This window comes from Acomys russatus, chromosome 6 (genome assembly GCF_903995435.1).
Source record: "Acomys russatus chromosome 6, mAcoRus1.1, whole genome shotgun sequence".
Taxonomy (NCBI): Eukaryota; Metazoa; Chordata; class Mammalia; order Rodentia; family Muridae; genus Acomys; species Acomys russatus.
In genome coordinates, this window is record NC_067142.1 from 83,851,558 (window position 1) to 83,865,391 (window position 13,834).

General features: G+C 52.0%; 1 protein-coding gene across 1 annotated transcript in view; it reads right to left on the reverse strand.

Moving 5' to 3' along the window:
- Window positions 1–13,834, reverse strand: part of Smyd2 (SET and MYND domain containing 2) — a 41,686-nt gene that overhangs the window by 2,674 nt on the left and 25,178 nt on the right. Inside the window, exons 4-10 of the mRNA XM_051148126.1 lie at window positions 13,324–13,384; window positions 12,560–12,684; window positions 8,082–8,149; window positions 5,455–5,557; window positions 3,213–3,323; window positions 1,835–1,955; window positions 439–613 (exon numbers count right to left, since the gene is read on the reverse strand). Coding sequence (XP_051004083.1) covers window positions 439–613; window positions 1,835–1,955; window positions 3,213–3,323; window positions 5,455–5,557; window positions 8,082–8,149; window positions 12,560–12,684; window positions 13,324–13,384 — 764 coding nt within the window. The remainder of the gene's footprint in view (window positions 1–438; window positions 614–1,834; window positions 1,956–3,212; window positions 3,324–5,454; window positions 5,558–8,081; window positions 8,150–12,559; window positions 12,685–13,323; window positions 13,385–13,834) is intronic.

The following is a 13,834-nucleotide window of genomic DNA, read 5'->3' on the forward strand; positions in this document are numbered from 1 at the left end:
CTATGGCTTCCTGCCTCCCTCAGTAACATCTGGTAGCCCTCTAGGATGAGTATTTTCTCTGGCTTGGTCATTATTACTACACATTGGAATCTCAATAACCACAGCCAGACCCCTGGTCCTAAAGGTCAGTGCGATGTGACTGGGACCACAGTGTGAGAAGGCGAAAGGGGTGGTGTGTGTGTGAGAAGCAGGGGGAGAGCAGGCTCCTGACCTGCACTCAGCAAGTCACAAGTGCCATTTAACATAAAAGAGGCAGGGGACATACACGTAAACTACTGGCTTTCTAGCCCTGGCCTGAGTGAACTTCTGTGGGTAGCCTGTGCTACTCTGCCCCGAGGGAGCTCTCTGGAGGGTGCCAGAGGCTAGCTCAGTGGGGCAGAGCCTTGGGCCCTCGACCTATGCGTGCAGCACGGCCGCCCCGCCGCCCCCAGTGCTCACCTGTAGGGCTGGATGATCTTCTGGCCGTACTTCAGGGCCCCCTCCCAGTCCTGCATGTACAGGCAGACACCCATGGCCTGGTACATCATGTGCAGCATGTACACGTTGCTGTCCTCGAACACGGAGCTCATCTTCTCCTGGCTAAGCTCACAGATCTCCAGCAGCTCACTAGGGGGTGCTGAGGAGTCAAGGAAAAGGCAGTATCCCGAGGTGGGGGAGCGGGTAGGGCCCTTTCTTTGGGTCCACCCACCCCTCACCTCAGGGGAAAGTACAGAAGGGAGAACAGAAGTAAAGAGAAAACCCGAAGACCTTGCTTGCTATGCGAAGGCCAGCCTCCGCAGACCCTGACTGAGGATGGGGCCCTTCATCTTCATCAAGCTCAAATCCTCACCTATCTCACCGGGAGCATGGTAGGAAGCTGTACCTGCAGAGAAACGTTCTCCACGCACTGAGAGCTGAGAGCTACCCCAGCCCAGTGTCTCAAAAGGAAACTGCAGGAGCTCATGGCCTGGTGCTGCAGGCTGGCTCCCTACTGTTGCTGTCCGTCCAGGGAGGCCGGCCGAGGAGGAAGGTCAGCTTCAGAGCTTGCCTGGGCTGCGGAGGCTGTTCATTGTCAGCCTGGACCACACCATGAAAACATGTCTCAAAATAAAACTAGAAGACCACAGGCAACACTTGAGTTGCTGCCCAGCCCAGCATCTTCCAGCACGGTGCTCAACAAACCACTTGGGGGGGGGGGTGGAAAAGGGCCGGGGACACAGCTCAGTGGCAGAGCAACTTCAAGGCATAGGCAGGGCCGTAGGTTCAATTCCTACTACTGAGGGGAGGAGGAGAGGAGGAGGTGGGAGTAGTCAGAAGGAGGGAGGGAGGGAGGCGTAGCAAGAGGAAAAGAAAGGTTTCACATTCTGTCCTCTGGGATGAAAATTCTAGCTCTGCAGTACTGTGTGAGAACATGGATTCTGCTGACAAAAACCCTAGACCTGCCACCACCAAGTGTCCCTGGGAGGTCACCCTGGCGTCTACGAAGCTCTTACCTCATCTGCTAGATGGCAACAGCCACTAGTCAGTGTCCTTGTGAACAGAGCTGAGGTGAGCAAGGCTCTTGGCACTGCGACTATCTGTACTAAAACATCCATACACATCGTTCCTCCAGGAGGTGGCTTTGCCCCACGTGGCACTCCTGACCACTGTAGTCCAGTGAGGACAGTACCTGGGCCACTGGCAGAGCTGGCACTGTGCTGTGGGTCCCTCTGTCTTCCCACATACATTCACAGGACACTTCTTCCATGATCAAAGCCTCACACCTAGCCGACCCTCCTTTCTGCTCCCAGTCCCCAGCACCCCTGCCAGGGAGAGATGGAAGTATGTGCCCAGACAGGACACACAGAAAGGCTATATTTGTAGTGCTTGGCTCTTCGGAATTCCTCGATGACGTTCCGTGCGTATCTGACCATGTCTCGAACGGCTTCTGCCTGCGGCGGGCTGCTGAGCTTCCGGATTTCCACCTTGGCCTTGTCCTGAGGGGTGAGGGGGATGTCCACAGTGTGAGACGTCCCCTCCAGGGGAAACTGCTCCAATCATACCTGTGTTCTCACACAGAAGCAGAGGTTCGGGTTCTGGGCCTAAAAGAAAGGCCACACTCTGTCCCCTTTTTACCAAAACATAAACGTGAACTTGATGGCCAGTCTTCCCTAGGCAAAATCCCAAGTGTGTTTTCTGTGGGCCAGTTCTGTGTTTGCCCACCTCTAACTCAGGACAGACCAGTGGCCAGGGCCTGAAAAACTGTAATATGGGTCATGTAGCACCTGGTGACAAGTTCAAAAAGCCTGAACCTGACTCCCAGATGCCTCTCCTCTCCCATCTGCTTGGGAAGCTGTGTGTGTGTGTGTGTGTGTGTGTGTGTGTATGTGTGTATGTGTGTGTACGAACACACGTGTGCCAATCCATGTGGAGGCTAAAGGTCACTCCTCAAGGATCATCCACCTTGCTTTTGTGTCTATGTGGGGAGAGGAGGGGCATGCCTGGGCACAAGAGGGACAGAGGCTATCACATGCCCTGTTCTCACTCCTTTCAGATAGGGTCGTCCACTGAACCTGAAGCTAGGCTGGTAACCAGCAAGGCCCAATCATCTCTCTACACCACCTACCCATACGCCCCCAGCACTGGGCTGACAGGCATACATAGTAATACATGCCCTTTTATATGGGAACTCGGGTCCTCATGTTCACCCCTAAACAACTGCCCCACCCCCACCTTGCTTTTGGAGCCGGGGAGGGGGGTGTCTTTGTCTCTTTCCCTCTCTCTCCATTCCTCCCTTCCCCTTCTCCTGGAACTCATTGAGTAGGCTAGGCTGGGCTCCAGTGATCCACCTGTCTCTGCCCCCAGCTCCCCCTGGCCCAGCGCTGGGACTCAGGTTTTTCTCATTCATCTCATCTGTGTTGTTGGGACTGAATTCATGTTCTTGAGGAGGCAGCACTTTGCTGAGGCCCTCCTCACAGCCCAGGCAGACTTTCTAAGAATCAGAAATCTGGCAGAGCCTTCTCCTGCCTGCACAGTGCACTGCGGATGTCTCACTGGCTCAGCAGCGGCTGAGAGGAGCCTCGTCTACCTGGATTCCTTCCACCCATCTTTGCCACAGGGGTTGAAAGGGTCAAAGTGCACACTGTGTAGGGAGATAGTCGGGGGGTGGGGGTCGGCGGGGGGAAGCGGGGGTTGTCTTGTGGCAGGGGCTGTCTCGCGGCAGGGGCCGTCCTTTGCCCCATCAGTGAACTGACCTTGTCCTTGGTCGTGCACTCCTGGCACTCACAGGTAAAGAAATAGGAGTCTCTCAGCCGGTCATTCCTGTCTTCTGTGGGATACAGCAGGTCAATGTAGCTGGTGAACACCTAGGGTGGGACAGGCCATAGGTCTCCGACAGGGAACGCAATTCCTACCACTGTCATGGCTCTGCGACCCTCTGACATGGGGAGACAGGCCAAGCAGGGCCACCACTGATGGTCGCACTGCTTACCTCAGCACCAGATCCCTTTGGCTGAGAGGCTTGGAACTGTGTCCATCTCCCTGCGGTGCCCCAGAAGAACTACTTGCTCAGCCCCTACACCGGCAACTATGAGGAAGAAGGACCCTTCACCTCCCTCCACTAAAGATCAGGCCAAGGCTGTGCATGTGCAGGGAGAACGAGACCGCAAACACCCTGGTCTGACCACCTTTTCTCCTGACATCACACAACAGAGCAAGAGCTGGGGGGTGGGGGGCAGCTCTGAGCGGCCCTGGAGGCAGTGTGGCACACATGACCTCACTCGGGAGCAGCTGTGACCCTGCTGGCTGGGGAACAGGGAAGAGCTCACTCGGGGGTTCCTTCATTCTCCTGGCCTTGCCTTTTACAGAATAGTCTGGAACTAAGACCTGAGCCTTAAGCCCTTCTGGGCGTGCCCAACATTCCGCCATTGCCACATGATGTCATTTATACAGCTCATGCTGGAGAGGTTTTGAACATTACAAAGACTTCAGACTTTGTGTCAGAGGGCTCGGATCTACCTTTCGCCACCTGTGGCCTGCCAGGTGGTACCCATCATCTAACCACAGGGACAGATGCCTGCTCCCCACACGACCCAGGCATTGCCTGAAGGTCATCATCCTGGCAGGGTCTCTGGGCCGGCTACGCATAAGGGGCAATAGCACAGGGCTGGGTGCTGTGGTAGCCAGTGGCTCCCTGATTCACAAAGCAAGGCTGGGGCATATGTTGGTTCTATGTAAGAGCTGGAACCTGGAGAAATTGGCTCCTTTTTCTGTGAGGGCAAATAGCCCTGGAAGTACCGACTTCCCTAGACAGCAAAAAGAAATCCTGGCCTGCCCTTGCCTGCAAAGCAGGTATGACAAGGGCCAGGCTTTGATGTGACAGGCAGACAATGCAACCAACAGAAGCCTCCAGAAGATGGCGACAAAGGCCACTCCAGTTGCACCGTTCACGGCTCAAACGGCCTATCTAGGAAGACAGGCCACTTGCCTCTGCAGCTTGTCTACAGAAGCCAGGCTGGGCATTTCATTCTCCACAAACCAGTCAGGACCCTCACATCCTGGCTCCAGACTGGATGCCTACCTTATGCTGGATTTAGCAAAGGGGGGGGGGGGGGGAGGAGGCTTGAGAGTCGGCTATGAACTGCTAAAACCTTCCAGAGAAATCAAAGCTTTCCCATCACTTAGCACTGATAGTTCAACTGACATTTTAAAATATTCAGACATATCCCTCAAACCAGCATTAGGATTCAACCCAAACTGAGCTTAGAAAGGACAGTCAGAGACAGCAACACAAAGCAAAGTGGCTTGGGGAGCAGGCGATGAAGCGCGTGGCTCTGTCTACCTCCTAAATCACGGAAGGAAGTGGATGGAGCCTCTGTCCCCACAGTACCTGTCTTTCCCTGATCTGGGCATGTACCTGGCCACCTGAGTTCCACTTTTAAGGAGGGAACTGTGAAGACACGCCACCTGGAATGGTGTCTCTGCTGGGCTGTTTGTCCAGCTAATGTGAGACTAACAATGACTGTTGACCAGACAGCACTGTACCCACAAAATGAGAGCCTTCCTTCCTTTTGAAGGGCATTCTCTCACCTCAACAGACAGCAGTGTTTTAGAGCTTTGCGGGATAACAGCGGACAGGAACAAACTCACCAGCCAACTGTCTAACAACAAGGATACACAGACTGTAAATCTTGCATACGAACTGAACTGAAGGGAGCCGGAGAGATGGCTCAGGAGTTAAGAGCACTCGCTCTTGCCGAGGACTCAGGTTAGATTCCCAGCACCCACATGGAGCTGTAACCCCAGATCTAAGGGACCCAAAAGGTGTGCGCACATGCACACAGGCAAAGCATTCAGACACATGAAGTAAAATAATGATTTTAAAAAAAAGAAATGGCAAGCACCCGTGTGTTCAGCAAAAGCCCAGGGGCCACCACAGTGGTACCATGGTGCTCCGGCTGCGATACCTGGGCCGGGGCACCACGGCTATACTCTCACCTCGTCTCCTGGGTGGATTTCCTGTACAGCCCTGACTTCTGCCAGGGTCCCTTTGTAGGTCACAATGACATTGGGACAACAGCTGTGATTCATCAGTGCAACACTGTCAATCAAAAGGAAAATCTCAGTTGTCTGAACGCTGCAGGCTGACTGCTGACTGCTTACCTGTTTGATGAGCTAGAGGAACTGGGTCTAATACGATGGTTAGAAGGATACAGATAGCCTGATTAGACTGCTCTCAGAGACAGCCGCTGCACACTTAGAGCAATACTTAGGCTTTTTGTTTTGTTGTGTCTGTTTAAGAAACGGTCTCCAATAGCCCAGGCTAGTCAAGAATTCACTATAAATTTACTTCAAGACCTTGAGGGTTTGAGTCTCCTATGTGTCACCACACCCAGTTTATGCAGTTCTGGGGTCCAAACCTAGGTCTTCGTGCATGCTCGGCTTGCACTCTACCACTGAGCTACACTCAGCCCCAATGTCTAATGTGTCCCTCTTCCACCATACTCAAATATGAAATGCTCACGTGAAATATGGTCTCAAACTATAAATAGAAACAATGACTATCCTGGACGTCCCTTCTGGACAGAGTCACAGACTCAAATGGCAATGCCTACAGCTGGCTGCCCCATGGACGCGCAGGTACGAGACAAAGGGGCCTGCCTTTTTTTCTAAGTGGATCATTTCTCAAGCGTCCCCTTCAGATGTTGAGAATGCCAGCTGCTTGAGGAGGGAGGGCTGTGGCCCCCCCTCCCTCCCCTCCCTCCCCAGGGCCCCAGAGCGGCACCTCAATCTCCAAATCTGGGAAATTGGGACATGGCCACTCCTGCTGCTCACTGTCTGCTTTTTAGGGACAGTGATAGGAGAGAGGCTGGCCTAGGTGAGGTGCTTTGAGCTTTCTGATTATATCAAGGTCAAAGTTCTGAGAACAGAAATTTCTAAACTACAGGGGAAAGTGCTTGATCTCATGAATGCTGCCTTTGAAATCACACACTGATGTGGCTTCAGCCCCAAAGGATTTTTTTCCCCAATTAAAAATGCCCAGAAACTGGGGCTTATGCTCTTGTGGGCACACCTGTCCATGTGTGTCACCAAGGGAGGGCCAGCACTGCCTGACCCTCGAGACACCAGGATGCAAAAACAGAAAGGGTGGTATCAGGACTACTGAAGGTACCCTGCCCGAGAGTGTCATGTCCCAGAGGGAAGTGACCCTCCCCTCCCCTGCTGCCAGAGGTCTGAGCAGAATGGGAGACTAGCTTTACAGCTGGACCAACAGGTAACCGGCCCCTGTTCTTGGGGAAGGGTATCACCCCATGCTACAGCCCTACTTAGATTCCTACGAGGGATACACAGGGCCTCAGGCCCTGGGATGCCTGCTAAGAGCCCAAAGGTGCACACTAAAAGCAAAGCAGATCAGGCTTCTAGAACCATCTTGGAGAAGTGTTACGCCATCTCTCTCTCTGGACAGACTGTTGAGGTGGGGGCAGAGGGCGCTAACACAGCCAGCCAGCCAAGCAACTCAGGACCCAGGGCTGTCACTTCTGGCTGCCCTGAGAGATAGTGAGGTCTCAAATTCAGACACCCTCAGACGTCATACACAGAGGCCACAGTGCAGAGGTCATCTCGGTTCGGGGGCTGCCCAGGCTGTCTTCACACAGCCCCACACCTGTTCTTTTCTCAGTTCTCTTCTCAACTACAAAAGTCTAAGAGACTCTCCATCAAGAAGCACTCCAGTCCTCGCCTGCAGCTGACTTCACCGTGGCCTCAGAGCCAACACCAGCACCTTGTCCTTCTCTGGTGAAAGCTACAGGAGCCAGGGTTGGCTCACTCAGGTCTCTTTCTTCTGACGACCTCACCTCCCCCTGCCACCTTGCCTGCATCCCAGCAGCAGGAGGGACTGGTTCATGGACACAGCAGGTAAAGACCAAGAAGGCATCCTCAGAGGACTTCAACAGACTCCCCAAATGCCCACCCCAACATCACAGAATGACAGTGTGGATTCAAGGTGCAGAAAAGGCCTCCCTGGCCTCCCCTGTGAAGTAAGGACCAGTCATTCCTGTATTTCCATTAACAACAGCGCCATAAAGACCTGCACTTAGCCAGCTAGCCCATGAATTATCCAAATATTCTTGAAGTCATCGAGGAAAAATATGCGATAATGCTTTGACATTTGTGTCTGGTTTTCTATCTTAGCTCAGCAGCTCTCCAAACAATGCCACCTTCCACTGCCATTTTCCAAAAAGGGCAGAGGAGTAAGGGTTTGTATATCCCCTACCCAAAGCATGGCTAATTCTTGCATGTGCAATTAGTGTCTTGCTTTGAGCATAAGAAACAAGATCTCTGAAGTCACAGGCCTGCAGAGAGCATGCTTCCCAGGCAAGCCACAGGCTGCTCCTCAGCGCACTGATACTTCTGGGCCTGGCGGGATGTCACCGCCACCGCTCTGCTAACTGCCACCTCCGGATCCTTAAGTGTAGGGGAAATATTTTGAAATCTGGCAGATTAAAAAGCTGTCTTAATTCACTTGGAGTTTCATGTCTGCCACACGCAGTCAGGTGGGTTATGTAAAAATCAAATTAGTGTTAAGTAAGTACAAAGGGAGAGAAACGAAGTCAGACTCAACCTACTCAGGAAATATTGCAGATCCCAAGTGAGAGAGCTCTTCATCTTCAATGGTGAAGCCATTACAGTTCACCTGCAGCGAAATGGGGAGGTGGGACGGGGGAAGGAGAGAAAGAGAGAAGCCTTCAGTGACGGCTCCCCACCCCCGCTGCCCTTCATTTCTTCAGCTCAGCCCTCACTGAATTATCAAAGCTATCTGGCTCGGTGGTGAAGCTGTCCTTGTGGCCGCAGCACCCTCTGTGCAAACAAAATGTATTCATCAGCTCTGAGTGTGTCAGCAAACAGAAGCGGACATAATGGTGTCAAAGCTCTTCTCCACGTGTGCTAACCCTCAGAGTGGCAGAGTGGTGTGGGGACACTGAGGTCCTGCGATGAGGGTTATCAACTGAAGTCCATAGACATCAGAGTCAGGCTCTCCAGGTGAGCAGCTCCAATGAGACCAGCGCACACAAGAGAGGGAGGGGGCGGGGTGGGGGAAAAACGAGATTCCATCCCTATCATGTGACCTTATAACCCAATGTTTACCTCAGAAGGCGAAGGGGTAAATTTGAAAGCTTCACTCATCTATAGAGTTGTGGTCCCGTCCTCTGAAAAGTACAGGAACCACAGGGAACAAGATTGTGTCTTTTGTGTTTCAGCCAAATCAATCCCTGGTCCTTTCTCATCTTTGAGAAGACTCGTGTGAGGACCCTGAGGGTGTAAGGTTTGCACATATGTAATAGACGTGATGTGCAAGGCTCTTAACACAGAAGGAGAATCTAGGCAGCCCTTAGTCTGCTGAGAGAGAACTCCAGAGGTGTTCTTTGTAAGTACTGAGCATCCCAGTACTGCAAAACTCAGTGTCTTCTCTTTCTAGAAGATGATAGCGGAACAAGAGTCACCGTCATGAAGCCTGTCAGCAGTGAGGGCTAAGACAGCTGGGACTCCTCAGACTGTGAGATGTGTGCGGACTGCCTTCCTCCACACCGGGAGACACTGCCACGCCTCAGAAGCTTTTCTCCAGTGGGCACGGCCTCCAGCCAGAGGCACCATGCTAGTGCCACAGATCCACCACCTCATAAACCCACAGTACCTTGCTACTGTGAATGTAGCAGCCTACCTTATAACTGTGGAAACCAGGGCTCTCGGGGCCCCATGGTTGGGTGACTGGCTCAAGGCCATGTGATGACACATAAGTGGCATATAAAAGGAGCCAGACTTCAGACGGGACATTCTGACAAAGCGTGGCTTCTGCACACCAGACTAAGCTTGCTTCTTCTTGTAAGTTCTCTATGCACAAGCTGGGGTGGGTGGAGGTGTGTGTGAGGTTCAAGGACACCCTGGAGCATCAGTCCTCACCTTCCACATCATGTGAGATAGGGTCTCTTATTTGCTGGCTTGCAAGCTTGTGGGGCTCTCCCCTACCTCTCACATTGCCTTAGAGCCACTGCTGGGGTGACTGGTACTCATGGCTGCATCCAGCTCTATGGGGTTCCTGGGGATACAGACTTGAGTCCTCACACTTATGTGGCAAGGGCTTTACTCACTAAGCACTCGGCCCAGCCTCGCCATTCCTCATGGTAAGTTACGGCCATTGGCTGCTACTGTGGTGACTTCACCTAAAACTGAAGTGATTGGCAAAGCTCGTAAATCTTGGCGCATCCCTTGGCAGAGGCTATAAGTTTACTTGCAGTGCTGGGGACGAGAAGGAAGAAGATGAAAGAAGAAGAAAGGGAGGGAGAGGGAGGGCGAGGGAGCGAGAGGGAGGGAGAGGGAGGGAGAGGAGAAGGGGAAAAGGAACAGGAGCAGGCGGGTACTGCAGGCCCATACATCAATCCCACAGAGCTGGGCATCCCGGAGAAGAAGGCTTTGAACACTGTCTTTTCATGCTAACTCCAGGCATCCTGACCAAGGGGATCACTGGCGCTTTAGCCAATGGCTGCCGGCCCACATTAGGTAGGATTGACTGGAATTTTCTTTCATTCGGCAAAATTTCTTAGAGCATGAACTCCGCTCCTGGGTACTGCTGCCTAGGGGCTGAGGAAGGGCTTTCTCCTGATGGACACATGCCTCAGTGTGGTACCCACAATGGCTGACACACGCTTGCTAGACTGAAGAGTAAATGGGAGATGAAGAGGAAATACTAAAACAGATGGAGGGTCAGTCAGCTCCCCAGCTTTTGGGGACCAAGCCCTTGATCCACTCATCGGCAGCACCTCTGCTGTGGCTGGCCCTGGCTGGATCAGCCCTACTCCACCCCGCTCCGATGGTGCTTTGACCCCAGCCTCATCACCTCTTCCCTTCCCTCCACCCCCTTATTGTGTGGGAGTGTACATGCATCTTCTCCTATGAACCCAAGTGTCATCGCTCTTCCTTTTGGAGAGGTGGTGATGGTGTTTGAGCCAAATTGCATAGCAATTTTCCTGCCAGCCTTCCCTCCCTTCTGAGATATCCCTAGAGAAGAAAAGTGAACTTGCACATTAAGAAAGATACATGGACTATGTTCCTTTTTTTCAAGCCAAATCAGGCGTAAGTGCCTTACTAAAGCTATTCTCATAATTAGCATTTAAACTAGATGTAGGCTGCATACCAAAAATATACTTTCCGGGCTTGCACAGGTTTGCAGTGATTAAAACACAGCTCAGAGGAGTGTGGTCACCTTCAGCTGCCAGCTGCTGCTCAGATGCGAGTCAGCCTACAAGGGCCTCCTGAGCTCAGGTGGAACCGCAGACACACAGCTGGGGGCCCAGCAGGGCCAGAGGGCATGGAGAGGATGGGCCACACTTCTTTTCTTTTTCTATTTTTGCTTTAGCATTTTCCTCAGGGATACTGAACCCCCCCTAAAACTCACACATGGAATATGTAGTGTGAGGGTTTGGGATGTGGCTGACTCGCTTTGTGGATGTTTGCACAGGAGGCCCTTGGTGAGGTAGTGTATGCCTGTAATTCCTACACTTGGGAAGTGGAGGCAGGAGAATCAGACACTTAAAGTCCATCCTTGGCTACATGGTGAGTTTGAGTCTAGCCTGGGCTGTATGAGATCCTATTAAAAGAAAAGCAGAAACGAAGCATGCAAGTGTGTGAATGAACAGTTTCGGACTGGATACTAAGGTTTAATCAACATCAAGGATATAAGGACTAAATCACCTAGTTATATAGAGGTATGTATGCATGCACGTGTGTGTTCCCTCAGGCACACAAACACCTCACTTCATCCCCAACACACACACACTTGGCCTTTTATGTGAACAGGTAGTCGAGTGTGAGCCAAGCAGATCAATGCAGGGAAGGGCCCCCAGTGTGAGTCACTCTTAAAGGAAAAGGCCTGTGTTCCCACTGCTTCTGACAAAGAGCAGTTGGCTGTTCTACTTCCTCTCATAAACACATCTCAGTGAGGAGAACCTCCTGTTATACAGGTTCCTGAAACATATAAATCACTTCTCCACTCTCTGTCCTCGCTCTTGGGTGCCGTCACAAGAGACACTGACTGTCAACCAACAGGATCTGGGTCTGAGGGGGCCCTGGATTAGGTTAGCTGCAGTGGGGAGGCATCACTGTGACAAGGTCAGGGGTCTGGATGGAATGAAAAGCGGGTTGCACAGTGCCGATGCTTCCTAGCCTCAGCCACCTGCCTTCCTACCATGGAATGCACCCTGAATCACGAGCTGGAACAAACTCCTCCTCCCCCAGGTAGCTTCTGTCAGGCCTCTTCTCACAGGAGTAAGCAAAGGATGCTGGGGAGAGAGGTGCAGACCCAGGGTGTGGACACAAGGGAGGCTGACAGCTTCCACCTTGACATCTGGAACTGGAACCCAGGACTCCTTCTACAAGGATTAACTTTCTGATTGTGATGCTCCCCTGGCTGATAGAATCTGCATGAACACTGGACCTGTGGATAACTCACTGAGGGTCAAAGTGCTTCTCGCTGGATTTGAACTGAGGAAGGGCTCCTTCTCCCTTCCATGCTTAATGCTTAGCGTGTTTTCACCTTTCTCATTCACTATTAGCATGTAGAGTGTGGGTGTGTTTTCATACGTGGGTCAATATGTATGTGGTATGAAGGCCAGAGGACAGCCTTCCGTGCTCTTTATCAGTCACTGCTCACCTTGTTTGATTCTGTTGTTTTTGTTTTTTTTATTTTCTGAACATGAGTACTTTGCCTGTATGTACATACAATGCATGCCGGGTACCTGTGAAAGTCAGAAGAGGACCCAGGGTCTCCCAGAACTGGAGTTACAGATGGTTGTGAGCCACCATGTGGGTGCTGGGAACCGAACCCAAGTCCTCAATAAAAGCAACAAATGCTCCCAACCTCTGAGCCATCTCTCTGTCCTATTCTGCCTTGGTTTTTAAGGAAAGGTCCTTCATTGGCATAGAACTCAGCTGGCCAGCGAGCCCCAGGGATCCACCAGTGACCACCTCCCCGGGGTCCAGGAGCTTGTCAGGGAGACACCTTCACGGTGTGCCCTCACGAGCACCCATTCTCAGGTGCTGACCTCCCTACCTGGGCGAAGAGCACCACGAGGCTGCTGTGGTCAGGAAGGTCCAGGTGCTTGGAGTAGAACTGATGGAGAGCAGCTATGTCGCTCTGGATCAGATCCTTTTTCTCATTGTCTAGCTTGTCCAGATCTGTGGGGAACAACGCGTTACCACAGAAACCCCTGGGTGCTCCCCGCTCATGTCCAGCCAAAAGAACACTTTCTCTGCCTGGTCTAACTAACAGGCTGTCTCTTCCTCCACCAATCAGAGCTCACTCAGGCATGAGATTCCAACGGACCATGCGCCACAGCGAGGTCAGAGAGATGCACCTATAAATGACAGTCTTAGGGTCCCTGACTTTAGGGCCCTGGGATCTGGGTCACAGTCAAGCAGCTGACAGCCTTGATTCAATGCCTCAGCTGGGGCCTGAGGGAAGAGTCCAGTCCGGTTGGTGAAGTGTGATGCCCACGGGTGTCCTCTGGCTTCCACACATGAGTGCACGAACACCTGCATACGTGCACATGTGCACACACACAGCCACCTCCCAGACTGCAGTGCCGCTAAGGCCTGAAAACACCCAGCATGCTGGGGCAGAAGACCCGCACCCGAGCTCCTAGTGCCCCTCATCGCTTCCTAATAAACGTGTAAACTCGGGGAACAGACAACGTCGGGAACTTTTTGTAGTTACTGTCCTTACTAAGAACACATTTTTTTCCTGCCCTCGATCCCACCTGATGCACATTAAATGTGTGAATCAAACGAAAGTGCACCCAGCAGAGGAATGCTTACGTGATTCAAACTCCTTTACGGCCAGCAGTGTCTCTGAGGGCGTCCTCTCTGGGTGAATCTTCTAATAATTGGGGACAAAATCAGAGAGAAATGTCAACACCTGGGGTCAGACATAACGTTTTCCTTGCTGTGGCCAAGAGAAAACAACACAACCACGTTTAAGGGCAGAAACCTACTCAAGGAGTCCATACTTGGCTGAGTCTGCCCGACCTTCAGACCCAAAGGGCTTATTTTAAAAGCTTTGGAAAGGATCTGCTGTGTCCCTAACACACTGCACACACAGTAGGCTCAGAAGTGCTCATTACGGAAAAGAGCAAGGCCAGAAAACAACTTTTTAGGGCCCTGACTTAAAAGGACAAACCATCCTATTTATTACTTCTCCTTCTGAAAAAGAACAAAATGAAAACCCCCCATCCATTTTCCACTTTCTTTAAGCATAGGCTAAAACGATCTCAAATTCCACATTTCAAAAGGAACACTTTGGGTTGTACCTGCCAGCCTAGCTGCACTT